Genomic DNA, 21719 nt, shown 5'->3' with positions numbered 1-21719 from the left:
CCACAGGGTTATAAGTCTCAGCAGATATATAGGGTTATAAATCTCAGCAGCAAATACTTGCTCTTGATAAAGTTTTGTTGCCAGTGTTCTAATCCTTATTCTCAGACAAAACAATGTTTAGCCTGCTTTTTCTATTCAGTTAATAACAGAGTTAGAAGAAAATGGCCTTCCTGTACCATGAGAATTTTCAAGATTTTAGGAATTTGTTCCCATCCTGAACTGGGAGAAAAAGTTGAACCCTTGAAAATTTTGACAAACTGAAAATCTGACACACAAAAATTTGGATCAGATGAATCAAAATGTTTTGTTTCAATAATTTCAAAACATTTCATTTTGATTTTGACCTTTTACATTTTTCAACCTTTTTAAATATAAATTAACATAAAGTTCAAAACAACAGTAATTTTACCTGTTTCAAAAAATGTGAAAAAGGAATGTTTCAACAATTAAAAAACAACTTTTTTTTAAACAAGAAATTAGTTGATCCCATCCCTTTCCTGCAAACAGCTTTGGTTTCAATTAATTGCCACTTTTTAATGGAAAAATATTTTGTTAAAAAGTTCTTGACCAGCTCCAGTCAATAACCCTTTTCTCTTATTACTTGATTCCACCACTAAATTAAAAAGAGAAATGTACCACTGAAGTAACTGGAAAACCCAGTTCTGTGTTGAAGTCAGAATGTGACCACACAACACGTCACAATAAGGATTAGCTAGTTAGTGTTGTGTTAGGGAAGGGTCTGTCCATTTTTCCATTGCAAACACTTTTTGCATGAAACAATTGTAAAAATCTGCTCCAGTTTAAAATTCATGTATCAACCCAGGACTGATTTACGTTCTTTAAAAATGCAATTGAAGGGGCAAATCCTGCCTGCTCTCTTATGGGTACAGAGGGCCTCCAGGGGTGGGATCGGTGCAGTTCTGCTGCTGGGGAGAGGAGGAAATATGTGCTGTCTCCCTTGCCAGAGCAGGCCACAGCAGCCAGGAGCAGTAATTACGGAGTAAATCCTGCTCAGCCTCCACAATCCTAGGCTATAGCATGATCCTTATAGGTAGACTCTTATTTAGTTGCCAAACTCTAACAAGTGTCTATTGACCATGTGCACCCTGAGCTTTTTCAAAGGCTTATAACTTGTTTAACTTTGGTCAGATTTTAAGGGGGGACATCAAAAGACACATCCCTGACACCAGGATCACTATCCTGCAAAATTTCAAGTCCCAGCTCCAAAGTATGATGGAGGGACTAGAGATTCCCAACCAAATGTTGTAAGAACATTTTAACATAGGGCAAACTATCTTGTTTTGCCTATCTCACTCTCAGAAATGGCTGAATCACTTTATTTGAAACTTAAAAGTAAGTAAATACATAACTTTTGCCCAAGCCAGGTACTTGGCATGGAAAATTTCAGCCTAAATAGTTGAAGTTTGGCAGATTCATAAGCAACTGGCAGTGGGTCTTACAACTGAACCTTTAAGTCAATCTAAACTGTAGGTTACCAGCTCTGCTTAGCCTTTAATCAATGAGAATGAAAACACATAAGGGTTTTACTCTTCAAAGTACTCTACCTATGGATTCACCAATCCTCACAACATCCCTGTGAGAAAGTGATCTCGATTTTCTAAATGGGAAACCTCAGGCAGGTAGATCAAGTGGTTGTCCCTATGCCAAACTATTCCTCAGCAATGGAATTATTAGACTAGAAATCCATTTTTAGTATCGTGGCTTGTTGAGGAATATCAGTGCAGCAGACCTCTCTGAAATGCCCCCTTTTGAGAAAGTCTGTGTGCAAGGATGGCACTGTAGTAAAGGCACAGGGCACAGGCAGTGCTTAATTTGTGCCCTGTCTCCTTTAGGCTTGGGCAGTGCATACCCCTGGCCAACTCTCTGCTGCATCAACTCTCTGGGCCAGACGCATGGGGGGAAAAATGGCTTGAGCCCCAACATCTATTTCATCACCATTTAAGCACGGGGCACGGTTTGATTTCAAGCAGCTCTTACACGCTTGAATCTCCCGTAGGCTGCCTTGGAGACCCTCTGTTCCCCAGTTCCCCGCCCTATCTGTATCTTCCCGAGCTCACGGGGGTCTTGTGAGATTCCCTCATTAATATCTGTGAAGCCCGTTGAGATTCTCAGATGGGAGGTGCCACAGAAGTGAAAAATCTCATGATTACTGATCTGGAACAGCGCGGAAGCACTCTGGACTTGGAAATCCCCAGCTGTTCAATTGCTGCAGGCCAGCAGCCCGCCAGCTTGGTTTCTGAGCCACACGGGGTTGGGGTTGCTTTGTGCAAGAAGGAAAGCTCCAGGGCTGACAAGTACGTGATCCCCGGGAACAAATGCGTGACGCTCAGACACCCCCCCCCCTCCCCCGCCTCCAGTTACATCCCTGGCAGGGGACAGCAATTCTCAGCTTCTCTTTCCAGGGTTATTTTGGGCTGGGGCTGCGGCAAAGCTTTGGCAAGCCCCCGGTGTCCTTGTTCAAAAAGAGGAGCTAGTTCGCCGCCCAGCGCGCAGTGGAGGGAGGCGAGCGGGCGGCGAGGAGCCCCGGCGTCTCCTCGGCTCCCGGCTAAGTGTCCCCAGGAGTTTTGGAGGCGAGAGCCCGCCAAGCGCGGGCCGGGGCAGGGTGAGCCCGAGGCGGCGGGGGCGGCGCTCGATGCCCAGGAGCTGAAGCGAGGCGAGCCCCGCTCTGGAGGCAGGCGGCTGAGGGGGCTGGATTAAGCCTCGGCGGGCGGTCCCGGGCAGGCCAGGGCGAGGGGAGCCACGTTCCTGCGGCGGGCAGCGATGGAGGGGAGCCCCATCCCGGTGCTCACGGTGCAGACCGCCCCCTACCAGGACCAGAAGCCGACGGGCGGCGGGGGGCTGCGGCGGCCCACGGGGCTCTTCGAGGGCCAGCGCAACTACCTGCCCAACTTCGTGCAGAGCCTGCTCTCCTCCATCGACCTGCGCGACCGCCAGGGCTGCACCATGGTGGTGGGGAGCGACGGCAGGTACTTCAGCCGGACGGCCACCGAGATCGTCGTGCAGATGGCCGCGGCCAACGGGGTGAGCCAGCCCGAGCTGCAGCTCCCAGCCCTCGGCACCGCCGCACGCACTCGCCGCCCCCCCGGGCCCTCAGCGCCCCCTCCCCCCGACCCATTGCCCCACTGCTCCCCCGGGCCCTCAGCGCCCCCTCCCCCCCCGACCCACTGCCCCACTGCTCCCCCGGGCCCTCAGCGTCCCCTCCCCCCCGACCCATTGCCCCACTGCTCCCCCGGGCCCTCAGCGCCCCCTCCCCCCCCGACCCACTGCCCCACTGCTCCCCCGGGCCCTCAGCGTCCCCTCCCCCCCGACCCATTGCCCCACTGCTCCCCCGGGCCCTCAGCGCCCCCTCCCCCCCGACCCATTGCCCCACTGCTCCCCCGGGCCCTCAGCGCCCCCTCCCCCCCCGACCCACTGCCCCACTGCTCCCCCGGGCCCTCAGCGCCCCCTCCCCCCCCGACCCACTGCCCCACTGCTCCCCCGGGCCCTCAGCGCCCCCTCCCCCCCCGACCCACTGCCCCACTGCTCCCCCGGGCCCTCAGCGTCCCCTCCCCCCCCGACCCATTGCCCCACTGCTCCCCCGGGCCCTCAGCGCCCCCTCCCCCCCGACCCATTGCCCCACTGCTCCCCCGGGCCCTCAGCGCCCCCTCCCCCCCGACCCATTGCCCCACTGCTCCCCCGGGCCCTCAGCGTCCCCTCCCCCCCCGACCCATTGCCCCACTGCTCCCCCGGGCCCTCAGCGTCCCCTCCCCCCCCCGACCCATTGCCCCACTGCTCCCCCGGGCCCTCAGCGTCCCCTCCCCCCCCCGACCCATTGCCCCACTGCTCCCCCGGGCCCTCAGCGTCCCCTCCCCCCCCCCCGACCCATTGCCCCACTGCTCCCCCGGGCCCTCAGCGCCCCCTCCCCCCCGACCCATTGCCCCACTGCTCCCCCGGGCCCTCAGCGTCCCCTCCCCCCCCGACCCATTGCCCCACTGCTCCCCCGGGCCCTCAGCGTCCCCTCCCCCCCCGACCCATTGCCCCACTGCTCCCCCGGGCCCTCAGCGTCCCCTCCCCCCCCGACCCATTGCCCCACTGCTCCCCCGGGCCCTCAGCGTCCCCTCCCCCCCCGACCCATTGCCCCACTGCTCCCCCGGGCCCTCAGCGTCCCCTCCCCCCCCGACCCATTGCCCCACTGCTCCCCCGGGCCCTCAGCGCCCCCTCCCCCCCGACCCATTGCCCCACTGCTCCCCCGGGCCCTCAGCGTCCCCTCCCCCCCCGACCCATTGCCCCACTGCTCCCCCAGGCCCTCAGCCCCCCCATGCACTCGACACCCCCCCACACCCATTGCCCCTCTGTGCCCTCTGCTCCCCTGAGCTCTCGGCATCTCCCACCCATTGTTTTCTGCTCCCTCGAGCCCTCCCCCTGCCACATTCTTCACTCATTGCCCCCCCCACACGCTCTGCATCCCCCACCCATTGCTCCTCTGTGCCCTCTGCTCTCCTGGGGCCTCAGCACCCCACCTCTCTGCATCCTCTCATTGCCCCCTGTGCCCTTGGTACTCCCTACCCTCAGCACCCCGTTGCTACATGCCCTCTGCTGCCCTGTGCCCTCTGAATCCCCCATACCCACCCACTGCTCCCCTGTACCCACTGACCCCCTTGCTTTCTGCATCCCCCTACCCATCCAGAGCTTCCCTATCCTCCCACTGAGTCTTTGGGTCCTCTGGTTCCCACCATCCACCTATTTGCTACAGCCCAGTGGCCTCTGCCTCTCCTTGCCCCACTCCTGGCCTGTGTCATTTGCACTACCAATCATGCCTTGATCCACCCACTGTACCCCATGCCTTCTGCTCTCCACTAGGCACTCGCCCACTGCAGCCTGTATCCTCTGCTCCCCAGCATCCACCCATTGAGTCCTCATGCCCTCTGTGTCCTGATCGTGCTGTTGCAGGTCCATGCCCTCTGCATCTCCTGCAGCTAGGGTTACTAGATAGCAACTGTGAAAAAAACGGGATAAGCTTGGGGGGTAATAGGCGCCTATATAAGAAAAAGTCCCAAAAAACAGGACTGTCCCTTTAAAAACGGGACAGCTGGTCACCCTACCTGCAGCTTCTGTGCTCCCTCCATTCCCTTCTGTGGCCCCTTCCGGCACTCATCTACCAACAGCAAATCCATGTCCTTTGCTCCCCACATGAACCCACTGCACCCCTATGCCCTCCATTTCCCCATGCTGCCTACATGCTGCAGTCCCTTGCCCTCACCTCAGCCCCACATTACAGCCTCATGACCTCTGTCCCTCATGTGCCCACTGCACCTCCTTGCCCTCTGCTCCCTCCACCTTTTGCATTCACATGTCCCCTGCTTCCCCCCGCCAACTTGTGCAGTCCTGGGTACTCCACTTCCCCACCATTCACAATCCCATGCTGTCTGCTTCTTCCTCTGCTCCCCCACCTGCCCACTGCAGCTCTGTGGCTTCCATTCCCCACCCTGCATAATCTTGTCACCACTGCTCCCCACACCCATTCACTGCACCCACCCATTCTTGTGGCAGTCAGGGGTGCTGAGAGCCATTGAACCAAACTGTAAACCGTGTGTATGATGGAAACCACTTCAAGCCGGGGGGTGCAGTAACATCCCCAGCACCCCTAGTACCGGCACCTATGGTGGCAGTGTGCTGTATCATGCGCTCAGTGCCACCAATCTATCTAATCTGTCCACTTACTGCTAGGGTTGCCAATCCTCCAGAATTGGCCTGGAGTCTCCAGGAATTAAAGATTAATCTTTAATTAAAGATTATGTCATGTGATTAAATCTCCAGGAATACGTCCAACCAAAATTGGCAACCCTACTTACTGCACCCCCCATTTTCTCTATGCCCATCCACCAAGAGCATTCCCCAACTACACCCTTTTGACTGTCATCCCTATGCCCATCCACATAGCACATCTCTATACCTTCTTTTGCTCCTTCACACATTACAACCCCTTCATCCATCAGCCTACTGTAGTCTCACTCTCCTTTCCCCCGTGTCTGCACTCATCTATGATTTCCTCCTCTTACTTTTCATCCTCACCTCCCTACACTAACCCTCCATTCTTTCCCCCTTCTCCACATACTGCATCTGCCCATTCCCTCCCTTGTCTGCCCCACCACTCATTGCACCCACGTTCTCCCTTTTCTGAATCTACTCTTCCCTCTTTAGCACCCCATCACCACTACACTCTTCTCCCCACTTCTGCACCCATTGCATCAACACTTGTTTCTCCTTATGCCATCCTTTGCCCATCCGTGGTCACCCTTCTCCCACACCCTTCACATATTATACCCACGTTTCCCTCCTTCTTGTCAAAGATCCAAGCCATATTTCTCATCCACCTCTTCCATGTTTAAAAGCCCCCTTTCTGCACATCTCCCCCTTATTTCCCATAGATTTTTGTCTCAAGATGACAAAATGTAGTGTCATGACTTTATGGGGCTAGCTTTAATTTAACTGTAATTTACTACTTTAGTAACAAAGAAGCAGAGACATGCCCAGAAACCCACTTATCAAAGGTAGTAATTTCCTCTGGTTTACCATAGATGGTCTGATGAGCATGTATTGCTTTCTTTGTCTCTAAATGTTATGTTTAATTTTGTTGTGGATTTTAATATTTTATGTGCTGGCGATAAGACAGATGATTTAAAACTGAGAGGAAAACATTTCAGTTGTATTTGGCTTTTCATCATCCCAATCTAGAATGATTTATTTATTTATTATTATTTTATTATTATTGTAATTTGTATTGCGGTAGCACTCAGTTGTCCCACTCAGGGATCAAGGCCCCATTGTGCTAGATTCTGTAATACGTATGACGGAAAGGTGGGCCGTGCCTCAAAGCACTTTTAATCTAATATCCCAGGCAAGTGGTAATGAGAAAAAGGAGCAGTCAGAATTAGAGACATCATATAAGAAGTGGGAAAATGCTTTTAGATGTGGGTGGTATTGAACAGATATTAAAAATGTAAAGGATTGTTACTTTTAATCTGACCTTTTCATATGCATATCTCATGCCTGAGCTGTATGCCTAATGCTGTCTGATATGCCCTTTAGGATGTGCCATGAGACTTCAGCAGGGTAGAGATTTTTGATATATAACCAGGGTGATCCTGAAAAACCACAGAAGCAGTGTTATCATGTCTTTGACTCCTTATTTTAGACTGAGGTTGGTATGGAAGCTGAGAAATGCTTTTTGACTCTGCATGAGGAAATTGAACCTTGTGGAATAACTAAAGATTCAGTAGGTGTATATCAAGTTTGTACTTATTGCAGGATGGATATTTTTCAAGAATGCTCAAGTAAAGTAAGTTGTTTTTCACAGTGAGAGCACTTACATGTTTTGACTTTGTGCTGTGTGTATATCACTATGAAAATAATTTCTTCTCTACTGTTTTTAGTCCTCAATGTATGGGGAAAAGACAAGAGTGGCAAACAAATTATTTATATTGACTGTGTTGCAGTTGCTTGCAATACATTCTGCTCTGTTCTCAAAAATCTCAGAGAAGCATAAGATGATCAATTCTTCTTCTGATGAATTATTTCACATGTACAAATGGGTACATATATTTATTCTGGAGATATCGGTTATGTAGCCCTAGTTAATGTTGCCTTGAAATTTCCACTGAAAGTAGGACTAAAATCCCTCCATTTTATATTTTAATTATTTATTTGACTCTCCAAATTTGTCACAATAACTTTTCAAGAAAGAGTTTAATGTTCTATGTAATCTTTAGTAGTAATTTACTAATTTTGGAAGAGAAAATCCTTTATGAAAATTTTAAACCTGCTTTTCAGTCCTTTCTTTGGGTTCTTTTAACTTTGAAAGTAAACGTTGTACACATTTCAAATTGTACCCAGTAATTCATTTTTACAATATCTCTGATGTGACATTAACATTTAAAAGTTATTTTGGTGAAAACATATTTTAGAAATGAGATTAGCAATCATGAGCTGATAGACATGAGAGATTTTGAAACAGACAGGTATTATGTACAAAGAGCTTACTGGAGGAGGGCTCTGGTCAGCGAGGGATTTTATGCAGTGGCACAGGGAGTATAGGGTGTGAGCAGAACTCCGGGGAGGCATGAGGATGAAAGCGTCTATGGTGGTTAGTCATGGAGGAGTGTGTAGGGCTATGGAGACAGACGGAACAAGGCTATGGTTAGGCATTTAGGATGACTGCTGGAGGAGAAGGCCGCAGAAAGGAGCTCTCCCTACCATTGCTGCCCAGGTGACCTGTTAGGGCTCCCCAAGCAAGGGAGTCCTGGTGTTCTGAGTCAGGAGCAGGATGCTGCGGCAGGAGCTCTCCCCTGTGTAACCTAGCTGGCCGCGACAGCCCAGATCCACAAAGGTCACCTACCTTTCATTGAAATCAATAGATATTAGGAGCCTAAACACCTTTGTGGATCTGGGTCTAGCTCCTCAAACACTAGTGTGAGCAAACTAGCACCTTTCCTTTGGGGGAACCAGGGAGCCCAGAGGAGATGGGGGCCTTGAGGCCTAAGGGTCTGACGAACTAGGAGGGTGAGCACCAGGAAGCAGAGGAGCTGGAGGATCAAGGATTGGTGAGCCAATGGTCCAGGTAGCACCTGGGGTAAGCTTCCCTGTTGGCCAGATTCCTGTGTTCCTGACTGTTTCTCTCCCATCCCTTCAGTCTCCCTGTCACATTCCCCATTCTGCTGTCCCTTTCCCACCCCAGCATTCTTTGATCTGGTAAGAATGGCCAGTGGAGACCCAATTTGACAAACTTGCTGTGCTTTGTTGGAGCAGAGCTTCCTTGCTGAATTATGGGAAATTTTGTCAGACACAGAGTTTGCTCTGTTACTGTCGCTCAAAGCTGTGTTTATCAGAGGACAAATTGCTCCTCACGATTCCCACAAATCCTTAGGTTTAAGGTTACTCTGATACATTCCCTGACAATGCAGTCATTACTACTCAAGGAGACCAACAGGTAAGGCTACACTGACATTCAAATACCTTCTTGTCTCCACACACAATGACTCTTCACCTCCAGAGCAACCTTACGCATCCACTTCTTCTAATATCACAGAAAGCTTAGTTATTAGTTTAGATTTTTGAGCTAATACTAACAATATGCTGTATACTTTTACAGTGAAAATATGTCTGCTGGTAAAGTATCCTAATCTTCCTGAGGACATAGCTTCTTTTGTTATTAGCCATGAAAGCAGGGGAGAGAAAGGGATCACTCCTGAAGGCAGAAGAGCTCCTTCCTTGGGAGAGAAGGAACTCACTCAAAGGAGAGGCAGTGATGTTGCAGGGAGAGAAGTGAGCTGCCCCGAGAAGGATCAAAGGAAACCTAGGGACGCCTTGATGAAATTGTATTCAGAGCTTTTACCCAGGCCAGAGTTCCAGGAGGGTGATGGCCAAATTGTGCTGTCAAACTTAGCTTGTATCTCTGCCATGGAGGAGGCACATCCAATCCTATGGTAAATCATGCCTCCGGTATGTAAAATAATAAAAGATTTTCTTTTATCAGCTTTAAATGTGTTGTCATTCCGTGGCTTGGATGCCCCCTTGTTCTTGTTTTGTGAGTCACCCAGCATTCCATCTGTGCGTCCCACTACAGGGCAGCCACAATCTGGCTCACTCAGTGTTGTAGCCAATGTATACTTCTTTTGATTCTGAATTGTGTGTGACCAGAGTAGGGATGGGTTAGCCAGCAGTGGCTAGCTGCTGGTTGTGCTCTTGAGCAGCATGGGGAAGGCCCATCTGGGACTGGCTAGTAATCACATCCTGCAAAGATACCTGGCTGATGGGCTGGATAGGGGGAAAAGAGACCCCACAGAGCCAGGATGCTGTGATTTGGCCATAAAAGCGATTGCAGGAGCAGAGAGAATCGTGTCTTGCTTTCTGCACCTGCTTGCTGCCTCAATAGCCATGTGAAAGAAGCCGTCTTTGCACTGCTATGTGGTAGGAGAACACCTCGAGCATGACCTTGCTTTCCTGCTTAGTGTAAGGGGACTGTTGCCCCCTTACTAACATTCAGTGGGGGTGTTTTGGTTGGCTAGCTCCCAGTACTAAAAGGGGAACGTCTATGGGAAACCAGGACCCTGAGACTGATAGTCCCCAGGAACAATGGGGAGAGGCCAATGCTCCAGGTCAGCCTGAATGACAGGGCGGGCAGGCTAATCAGAGAGTCAGGAGGCCAGGGAGGTCCTGTCCTCTGTGTGAGCTGGATTTGCCTGGGTCAGACAGAGTGGGGCCGAGCTAAGGAGAAAGCAGGGGCCCGAGCTAAGCTGGGGAGCAGGGCTGTGCCAGATCCAGGGGGACCAGAAAAGCAGCCCAGAGAGAGAGCAGACCCTGTCCTGGGAGCAGAGCTGCAGCAACCAGAGCCAGAGGAGCCAGAAAAGCAGCCCATGAAGCAGGTCAGTGCTGGGAGCAGAGTCACAGAAGCAGCCTGCAGAGCAGACCTGTCCTGGAGGCAGAGCAGCAAGAGCAGTGGAGAGACAGAGTGGTGCAGCTGGGGCTGGAGCTGGGTGCGGTGAGCAGCTGGGGAGAGCGAGGGGGACCCTGGGCAGCAGGCCCAGCTCAGGGAGACGCCTCAGCCAAGAGGCTCTGCAGGCCAGGCTTGGATTGTAACCCCGACAGGGCGGGGACGACACTGGGAAGAAGGATCCTTCCACTTAGAGCCTGAGAGCGTGAGGCCACCACCAGAGCAAGTGTCCAACCCACAGCATCCCTGCAGCACAGCCAGGGCCTGAGAAGAAGGCTTGGGACTTAAAAGGAACAGACTGTGAACTGTCCTGACATTCCAGAGACACTGTTTGTGAAGTTCCCTGCCACAGAGCGGGTTGATGTATTTCCTTTAACCTTTCCCATTTTTCCTTATTCTTTTTAAAATTAATTGTTGATTAAATAAATAGCATTTGCTTTAACTTGTATGTAATGATCAGTGGGTCAGAGAAGTGCCCAGTGCAGAGAGAGTACTCCGGAGTGGGGACACCCTAGCCCCTCTCCTAGGTGACCACAGCAGGGTTGGGGGTTGAGCCCCCCCAGGAATCCTGGGCCCAGCCTGTCACACTTAGTAATGCTTGAGTTTATCAGTTTAACTTGCCTGCCTGCTGCCTTGGGTATTGGTTCCCTTCGTTTGACCCTTTTACCCCACTCCTGTCCCTGTTATTTCATTAATTGTCCCCCAGATTTATTTGGTGTCCAGGTCCTGTGGATCCCCCTCTTAGGCTGGGGGGGGGGGATCCTTTAGCAGTGGGCAGGCTTCGCCTGCCCACTTCCCGGATCCCAATAGGATTACTCTTCGGTAGCCATCTGGCCCGACGCTGTCACAGACCCCAAACAACAATTCAAAGTTGAATTCTTCAACCAGGTGCTAGATTGTGCCTTGGGTATTTTCCAGTTGTCTTTTTAATACAACATTGTTTGTATTTTCCATGATCTTTCATGTAAACCTAGCACCCTGCTGGTACTGTATAAATAATTAATACTATCTCTGCCCCTCGTTGTAGCATGCTGCTTCGCCATACAAAAGCATGGGAGGCCATAGTAAAGGATATGAAAGCAGAGATCCACAGTGTTCAGGACATAATCTACTTGCTTCATGTGTTTTCAAGTTTAATTGACTGAAGCATGTGAGAGATTACTGGGAGAATAAAAAAAATTAAGTGACTCCATGTTAATCTACTGTATTGTCTGAAAATGCACAGCTGCATGTGGTGGCAATGTTTAAAAGTAATCTGGCAAAATATTTGTTAGGGTAGCCATTCTTTCAGCCTTAAGTTTGCTAAAAGTCTGGTCTTTGTCCTGCTGCAGATGCTAAATACAAAATTACAGAAACTAATATGGAATACAGTACAGAGTGTAGTATTATAAAGAACTTTAAATGATTGTAGTCTTGCAGCAGTTGAAATCTTTGAGTGCCAGAGGTACGGTTTTCATGCCATAGCAGTATCAAGTGATGTGAGGGACGTATTATCTGTGCTTTAATTAGAAATGGGTAAATGAGCACCGGTTTGACTTTTCCAAACCAGATTATTAAATGTCAGGTCAATAAATCTGAGAATCGATTATTTAAAGAGAATTAAATGTCAGTTTAATGTTTGCTTCTGACACACAACAGGCAACATCTGTGACAAGATATGGGTGTGTGTGTGTGTGTGCGCCTGAAATACCTGGATGAAGAGGCTCCATAGGGATGATTAGTATACGAGTGCTGCTTAGTTCTTCGCAGACTTCAGGCCCTTTTCATAGGGGCACTTCACTCAAGGATTCAAGAGATGAGTTCTTTGTAGGGGGATCATTATTGATATACAGCACAAATATTTAGCTATCAGCACTTGTATATTCACTTCAACATAATTAGTGTAGAAATGAGATGCCTGTATTCAGGGGTGCTGGAACAATTTGTATAGTGGGGGTGCTGAGAGACATTGAACCAAACTGTAAACCCCATATATGATGGAAACCAGTTCAAGCCAGGGGGTGCAGCACCTGTCGATCCAGCACCTGTGCCTGTATTACTTCTTGAGAGTAAGGAATTTACTCAGATTAATGTTAATAATGGGAATTAAAGCATCCATTTCAATGGGAGAATAGAATCTGCAGTGTCAGGTAAACAGAAATACATATAAATGACAAAGACGTAAAAAGATCACACTGTATAATACATTAATTGTGCATTCATGTTGAATATATTTCCTTTGTTTAATATTAAAATAACTTGTTTTTGTGTACAAAAACAGCAAAACACAAAACTTCAGGAATATAGAACTGGACGTATATGTTGATGTAATCTACCCTGATCTGCAATAGATATGCACTCATAGTTGAACACTTCCATAGATTCAGCCTTGTTCTCATGCATTTTGTGAAGTATAATTCCTGTCAACTCCCTTTGGCTTGTATATATGCAACTGTGTTTAAAAGCTGGCACACATCTCTGACAGCTGTAGTTGGAAGATTGAATCATTGCCATAGATGGCAGCCTTTCTACCCGCTTCATTAGTTTTTAAAATAAAGGGGGGAGGGGGACTGAGATGCAAAACAGACAATTTTTAATACGTGTTTTCCACATGCCTCTGTGTTCCTTAAAGAAATATTCATACATAAAGATTGTGGAGGCTAGCAGAAAGTTTGTTGCAATCTGTCAAGCAATTCTGTGTATTTTCTCAAACCCCTCAGTGTTGTTTGGCAGTTGCGGTTAAGTGACAACACCAATATAAGGATCTTGAGAGAAGTGGCATGCTTTCTAAAAGCAGCCTTACAGACCGAAAAGAAGCCATAAAAGGACAGAATCTAATTCAAAACAACTCAGAATATTTCTCTATTTCTGCTTATAATTAGTTGCACGGTACTGGGTGGAATAAAGCAGTAGGTGGTCTAGCAGTAAATATGCTGGCCTTTCCTCTGGCAAACCTGGGTCTGAAATGTTTATTTAGATTCTGGTGGTTTCAACTCGTCTCCTGGTGGATGAAGTTTTTTAGCCTGTCTGTTTTCTAAGGGGAAAAAAAAGCATCTGTCAAAAATCAGGCAACAATAAGTGGAAGCTATTTTGCAGGGCAAAATGGCTTCCTTGTTCTGTCCCAGAGGGATTGTATTTCAGCAGTTAAGCATAGGGAAAATGGAAAGTGTTCGTGAAGCAGTTTGAATTCCCAAACTGTTGAATGAAGGAAATGATAATATAGCACCTTTCACTTGAGGATCACAGAATGCCTTAAAAGGTGGGGAAAGTACTATACGGCCATAAAGTAGCTTTTGTCAGTTAGTGAAACATCCGTTTTGTTTCACATTGAGTGAACTAAAAGGTCCAACCTGGAAAAAATGTACTTTTAGTACTGCCCTCTATAGTTTGTTAATCAGCAGTGAAGTGATAGCATTTCAAATGATGGCACTTGGAAGAAGACTGTTTTATTCTGCCATCTGAAAGAGGTTGCAGGGGAGTCCAGCAGTGATGCAGTTAATTCAAAGGCTGATAGCGTCTGAGAGAATCCCACAAAAACAAATAGATTCATGTAACTCCAACAACATGCACCAATGACACTCACTGTAAGGTTTAGGAATAAATAAAGTTGTGTTCTCCCACTCTCTTGCTGATAGCACAAATGACCAGCTGTGTTTATATGTAGTACTTGCACGAAGTTCCACATTTGTGAAGGCTGATTTTAATTACTCAGTTTTAGGATCATGTATGGAAGGACTGATCTCATGAAGCTGGAATAGAAAGCACGTTGTTCAAAACATCTATTAAGCAGATACAAAATTCAGTATCATATTCATATTAAATGCACATATACTGCTTCCAGTATGGCTGGTTAAAAACAATTTTCAGTTGAAAAACTGTTTTTCAACAGAAAATTGGGATTTTAACTAAATGAACATTTTCACAGCTAGTGTCTGCTTTCATGGAAACTTTTGATTTTACATTGAAAAAAATGAAAATCTCAGCACATGTGGTTTTTTGTTTTGTTTGTTTGGGGACAAAAGCGTTTGTTTATTTTTGTTTTCATCAGTATTTTCTGCAGTTCTAGTAGGGTAGATATGTATTTTGTTAAGGAATAAAACACTCCTTGAAGACTTTCTATAGTTAATAATCACAACTTTGAAATCTTTTTTCTTCCCCTGCCTCCCTCTCCCCCAACAAAAACATGTACGGTCTCCATGAATATCAGCAGCATAAAATTGTGGGGGGAAATGTGAAGTTAATATCCAAATCAAATCTCAAGATAGAAAGATCAGTTAATCAAATGTAATGTTCTGAACAGTTTAAAAGCACAAAGCTGTGATGGACAGTGAAAAAGAAGTGTCAAACCACTTGTAAGAGTTGAAAAAAGTATCTTGTGCTTAGTTTAGCTGTTGAACATTCCAATTTACATAATCTGTTTTTTGCTAAAATAATCCACAGAAGCACACGTTAGGTGAGTGAATTTCTAAGCCTTATCAAAGTACATCTGCACAGATTTTATAGAGTTGAATGGTCCCAGCCTGTTGAACTGGGTCCAAAATGAATGAAGAGTCAGGGTTTTTCCACCTTCTACAAATAACTGACCTATCAGCCAGTAGCAAAAGTTGAATTAGCATCCAATTATCTCTGTTACATTCCTCAGAGAGTTCAAATATTCCAAGATACAAAATTCCAGAGTGCTTGGCACTAAAAAGCTGGGGAATTTTTTTTCCCCAATGTGATATATAACCAAGGATCTCTGCTGAAAGAATTTCAGGCAGGACCAGAGTACAGGAAGCAAGGTTCCTTATGGAATACAGTGTATCCAACATCTGTGGTAGAAGTGACTTGCTATCCTGCTCACTTTACTGGTGTCTGATACTGTACCATGAATTACAATTCCCTATTGCAGCTCTAACTAATGCTATTGAAAAAGAATAAAGACATGATGGTGCCCACAACTTTGATTTGAAAAGCTGTGATAGCTTCATTTCCCATTTAATCATGAATTTTCATTTAAAAAGAAAAGGAGTACTTGTGGCACCTTAGAGACTAACCAATTTATTTGAGCATAAGCTTTCGTGAGCTACAGCTCACTTCATCGGATACACGAAAGCTTATGCTCAAATAAATTGGTTAGTCTCTAAGGTGCCACAAGTCCTCCTTTTCTTTTTGCGGATACAGAGTAACACGGCAGCTACTCTGAAGCCTTTAAGAAGAGACATTGCTTCGTATACTTTTCTCACAACCTTCTGAGGTTCATTACCTAAAACCAGGGTTTGTTCAGAAGGAAAAGTCTCACCAGTACTAGCAACCTTTAAAGTGTTTTGGACTATGTCTCTCAAATGTTTTGGGGGTGAAATTCTGGTTCCAGGATTTCAGCCCTAGTCTTTTGCCCATTCCGTCTGTCTACCTCTCTTTTCTTCTTTAATTTTTCATCTCTATGAGTAAGTTTTCCATTACTTCCTCCATCAGAACTTCCTGTGGAAGAATAGACTGACTGCTGGCTTGCCCCTTGTGGCTGGATTTGGTGTAGCAGTTCTGTGTTCTCTAGTGCCCCCGCCGACCATCGCTCCAGTCCTGCGGTGGTCTCTTGTCTTGTGACTTGGCCCTCTGGCCAGGTCATATTTAAGTCCCCACCTTCCAGGGTAATGGAAAGTCAAACAAACAAAAGTCCAACAAATAATTCCCAGACCTTCTATCAGGTGACTCTGGACTCAGTCGTCACATCCTTCCTCTAGGCTTGGAATTGTCCTTCTCTCCTTATGTCAGGTGGCTTTACACCACTTTACACCACATCACACCTGCCCTCTGTTCTCCACTTTCTCTATTCCTCTCCATATGCAGCACTCTCCATTTTTTACCTCTAGGCACTTCTGTATAGATCTGGTTGGAAAATTGAAAAATGCAGTTTCAGCAATTTTTTGTAGGAAAGGTCAGTTTTGACAAATTTCTTGACACAATTTTTAAAAAAAGTTTCAGAAGTGTTGAAACATACCATTTTAACATTTTTTGAATCAAAATGTTTGGTTTTCTCATTCAAACATAAAAATATGTTGAAATTTATTGAAATGAAACTTTTCAATTGACCTGAACCAATTTTGCCCTCTGGATTTTTGGTTCATGAACATTTTTGAAATGTTGACTTTTCATCTTAATTCAGAATGGGAAACATTTCCAAAATTCTGAAAATGTTTCATGAGATTGGAGAATTGTTTCCCACCCAGCTCTAGTTCTGTACTCTCCTTCCTTCCTTCCTCAATCACTCAATCCTACTGTACCCCACATTCTCCCCTTTGTCTCTCCAAAATTCAGTCTTCCATGCACGTACTGTGAACTGCCATGCAGGGAGAGGGAGCTGACAGGGCCATGACAGTTCTTTCCGCATGGAATGGTGGGCAAGCTAAGGGGGGCAAACTAAGGGAAGCATATCTCCTCTTCTGTCCTTCTCTGCCTTTAGAGTGGGAGGGAAAGGGAGGGGAGAGGGAGGCAGGTGAGGGAACAGATCTTAATATAGAGGAGACAAGATAAGGGACATCTCTACTTCACTGTATGCTGCTGCTGCTTCCCATGCTGGTAGGAACGATGGGAGCCCCAGGAACTTCAATTGCTCCCACTTCAGGCAGGAGACTGGTGAGTTCCCATTTCAGCAGCTAGTTAGGATAGGTTATTTATACTTTCCCCAAGCCAGAGAAGGGGACAGGAGACAGAGCTCTCCTGCTTTTAGCAGGGGAGGGGGAGCTGTACTCCCTTGTACTACCTCTTCTTTCAGAGAGACACTGACTGGCATTTTTAAAATGAGTCAGTTTAAAAAAAAAATCAAGCTGGCAACATCCCTTTAATGTTCTGCATGCAAATGCCTCATTATTTGTCTGTGACATTAACCTCTTCCCACTGATTTTATCATCTGCCTGTTTTCCGTTGAATAGAACTCTTTTATAAAATGCCTGTACATATATTTATGATTGATTCCTGGATTATATTTCTAATGAGCTGAAACTGTGGTGTCTATCTAGGAATGAGAATAAGGTTTTTGAAATTGTAACCTTGGGGTGGATTTTCAGTTAATACTGACTGCGTTGAGTCCATGTTTAATAACTGCCCCCTAAAAAGTTGTTGTATTTTAAGAATGGACAGGAACTTCTTGTGTTCAAAGATAGCTTGGGGTTCACACTCTTTTCAGCAGGACTAGCCAAAGAGTGACCCCGCAGGCCAAATGCAGGTCACTGTGTTCTACAGCCAGGGCATTGGTGTCCTTATCTTCGATATAGAGGTATGACTCACAGAGATGTAGGCCCTAGCATGCCATGATCTCCTTGATCCAGCTGAAAGGCCACTTCGTGAAAGGCAGTTGCTATCTGCTCTCGATTATGCTAATTAAAGCCCCAGCCCTGCAATCGGATCCACACAGTTGACGTTTGCACTTGTGTGAGGCCCCATGGATTTCCTTGGGGTTCTGTGTAGGTGCATAGTTCTGCCTGTGTGAATCCAACAGCAGGAGTGGGGCCTAAATATTGTTCTTGGCAATGACCAGTGTGACCCTCCAAAGTTTGGGTGTCCCTGCTTTACTGTCTACTTAAGACCAAATCCTGCTCATAGACTGCAGTGGAGTTACTCCAGCTTCCCAGCTGTGTAACTGAAAGCAGAATTTGGTCAATAGTGTCTAAAAAGTCTAATTTGTACATGTTTAGGTATAAGTATGCGATCCAAATAATGAAATAGTCATGCAAAAATACTTTACAATTTGTGTAAGTTAATTAAGTATTTCAGCAAATTGCACAGGTGAAGTTAATGAATTTTTACTGAGGGTTACATATTTTTTAAGGTGAAGGTCAAATTCAGTCTTATCATGTATTAATTTAAGTTGTATCTTTGAAAGAAATATTTGTTTGCTAGGAGTTGCCAGTTTGACTACATATGGCTACTTCACACTGTAGAATTCAAAACATTGTCTGTCATCAGCAGGGGTCTAACAGATTTAACTTCCAAAATTCTTAGTTATACAGTAGTTGTTCCAGAGCTACCTTAAATACTGGCATTATATGTCTTGCGCTTCCAGCCACGTTGGGAATTGAGTCATGTTTCTATATATTAGATATACATATATAGGTATAATTATTTAGCAAGTTGATATCATTCCGAGATGAAATGCCAGCATCACTCAAATGTAATTAGACTTATTTTTCTGGTTCATTTAGATTGGAAGATTGGTTATTGGCCAGAATGGCATCTTATCCACACCTGCTGTTTCCTGTATTATCCGAAAGATCAAAGCAGCTGGCGGAATTATTCTAACAGCTAGTCACAGTCCTGGAGGACCTGGAGGAGAATTTGGAGTCAAGTTTAATGTTTCCAATGGAGGTAGGTGTTTTTATAACACATTACATCACTGTATCTCAGAAAGGTAGAAATACCTTGTGTGATGGGGCAAGGCCAGATGGCTATGGAAAAATAGTGAGAGATAGATCTATTAGCTCCAGGCTAAACAAATCCCTAGTACCAGGATAAGTGAAATGGCAGCTGCTCCAGGTCAATTAAGACACCTGGGGCCAATTAAGAACTTTCCAGAAGGCAGGGAGAAGGCTAGGTTGATTGGGACACCTGAAGCCAATCGGGCTGGCTGAAACTAGTTAAAAGCCTCCTAGTTAGTCAGGTGGGTATGCATGTCAGGAGCTGTGGGAGGAAGTTGCGCTGTTGGAGAGGCTGAGTAGTACACACCATATCAGGCACAAGGAAGGAGGCCCTGAGGTAAAGGTGAAGTGGAGTTTGAGGAAGTGAGGGCTGCTATGGGGGAAGTAGCCCAGGGAATTGTACATGTTTCAAAAAGGTCAGTTACCATAGCTGATATTATTAGGGTCCCTGGGCTGGAGCCCGGAGTAGAGGGTGGGTCCGGGCTCCCCCCCCCCCGCCACCTTTGTCCCCTGATTAATCACCGGGACTGGGAGACAACAGAGACTGTGCAAGGAAGGATAACTTCTCCTCACCTCCCTCACTGGCTTATGATGAAAATGGCTCAGTAGACTGTGACCCTTGTCTCTAGAGAGAGAAGGGTTACATGCAGGGTCACAGTGAGCCTCTGAGGCTAGCGAAATCCACCAGGAAACGCGGGACCCACGGAGGCAAGGACAGAGCTTTGATAAGGATAGCCAGATTGTTATAACTATTTGTTTTCCTGTTATATGGATTTTTCAGTGTTAGTAGAATGCTAAATAGTTTTCAATATTAGGAGAGGTTTTGTGTATATATATTTTTATATGAAAAAAAATCTAATATGTCCTGAACCTACACCTCTCAGTTAGTTCAGCTCCCTCTGAAGTCAATACGTGTTCTATGTACAGAAGGGCTGCTGGATTTGTCATCCTGTTTTTTAGACTGTACTTAGTCTGTCAGTGGATGTATGATAGGCCTGCCAAATTCATGGCTATAAAAAATGTGTCACGGACCGTGAAATCTGGTATCCCCCGTGAAATCTGTATAATATATGGTAAAAGCACACAAAAGACCAAATTTCACAGGGGAGACCAGTGTTTCTCAAATTGGGGGTCCTGACCCAAAAGGGAGTTGCAAGGTGTCTCAAGGTTATTTTAGGGGGGTTGCAATATTGCTACCATTACTGCTGTGCTGCCTTCGGAGCTGGGCAGCTTGAGAGCAGCAGCTGTTGGTCTGGCGCCCCACTCTGAAGGCAGTGCCCTGCCAGCAGCAGAGCAGAAGTAAGGGTGGCCATACCATACCATGCCACCCTTACTTCTGCGCTGCTGCCTTCAGAGCTGGGCATCCGGAAAGTAGCAGCTGTTGACTGAGGGCCCAGATCTGCAGGCAGCAGCGCGGAAGTAAGGGTGGCAATACTATACCATGCTATCCTTACCTCTGTGCTGCCTCTGGTAGTGGTTCTGCTTTCAGAGCTGGGCTCCTGGCCAGCAGCCGTCGCTCTCCAGTTGCCCAGCTCCGAAGGCAGCACCGCCGCCAGCAGCAGCACGGAAGTAAGGGTAGCAGTATCGCAACCTTCCTGCAATAATCTTGTGACCCTGCCCCACAACTCCTTTTTGGGTCAGGACCCCTACAATTACAACACCATGAAATGTCAGATTTAAAAAACTTAAATCATGAAATTTATGATTTTTAAATCCTATGACCGTGAAATTGACCAAAATGGACCATGAATTTGGTAGGGCCCTAGTGATAGGGTGTACCAAGTCTACTCTGCCCCCTGCTGGAGGATTTGTCTCCCTGGCACCCCTCCTGCTTAGAAAAGCCATTCCGTCTCAGGTACCAACAAGACTGGGTCCTAGAAGGGCTGGGAGGAGGACACAGCCAATCAGGAACCACCAGTTGAAATTAAGAAGGCTTGCCTGCATTACCAATTGGGAAGTAGTGGGTGAAGCTGAGGTAGGAGAGGAAAATCTCAGTCCTAACACAAAGCCCCAGGCCTGCGTCTGGGCCAGGGCCTAACCATCAGACTGCATCTTTACTTAAGTGGTGCAACAGACTGGGTATTTTGTTTTGAAGTTTAAAGGGCCAGGTGGCCAATTCTTTGAGTTTAACTTTAATTTCTTTTTAGAAGAGTACTGAAAACTTGCAGCCTGAGACACCTTGCTCCAGGCGAGCTATCACTCACTTTATGGAACTTAACATTATGGAGTCCTATTCTACTCACATTTCCATCATACATATGTTGGCATTTGCTTTAAGGTTGGGAGTTTCAAAAGCACCTAAGGGACTGTGCCCTTGTCTTCCTGTATGGGAACAAACTATATTCTTATAAGTACATTTAAACTAGTATAACTTCACCCACACAAAGGGTTGTACTGCTTTAAATACACTGGTACAGTTAAAGTGATATAATTTGTGTGTAGACAAGAGATGAGACTTTAGCTAGTACTGTCAGTCTAGTCCCTCATTTTCTTAAGCATGGACATTCACCTGTAAAGATCATATTATTACTTTGTTTTATGCTTCCATAATACATCATAACAATGATTAATAATACTTTATACTTTATAGTGCTTTTTCATCTGAAAATCTCCTATCCTTTACAAAAGTGAATGTTGTTATTAGAACTGGGCAAAATTTTCAACTGAAATTTGTTGGCAAAAAATGCAGATTCGGTGACACTGAAGTGATTCATGAATTTCTGTTTGTGGCGAAAGAAAGAGGGAAATTCTGAAAAAGTCAATATTTTGTTTCAACATTTGCAAACATTAGCATTTTGACTTTTCAATTTGAAACAACTTCTTGTTTAGAAATGTCCTTCAGTTTTATTATAAAACCCCCA

At 46.4% G+C, this 21719-nt stretch overlaps 1 protein-coding gene across 1 annotated transcript in view; it reads left to right on the top strand.

Annotated features, from left to right (window-relative positions):
* Positions 1-2261: 2261 nt before the first annotated feature.
* The window catches only part of PGM5 (phosphoglucomutase 5), a 107320-nt gene continuing 87862 nt past the window's right edge, over positions 2262-21719 (top strand). The window contains exons 1-2 of the mRNA XM_073345192.2: positions 2262-3042; positions 18646-18808. Coding sequence (XP_073201293.1) covers positions 2782-3042; positions 18646-18808 — 424 coding nt within the window. The 5' untranslated portion in view covers positions 2262-2781. The remainder of the gene's footprint in view (positions 3043-18645; positions 18809-21719) is intronic.

Source organism: Lepidochelys kempii, chromosome 5, assembly GCF_965140285.1.
Source record: "Lepidochelys kempii isolate rLepKem1 chromosome 5, rLepKem1.hap1, whole genome shotgun sequence".
Taxonomy (NCBI): Eukaryota; Metazoa; Chordata; order Testudines; family Cheloniidae; genus Lepidochelys; species Lepidochelys kempii.
The sequence above is the reverse complement of the archived record's forward strand: the minus strand, read 5'-3'. Positions and strand labels throughout refer to the sequence as shown.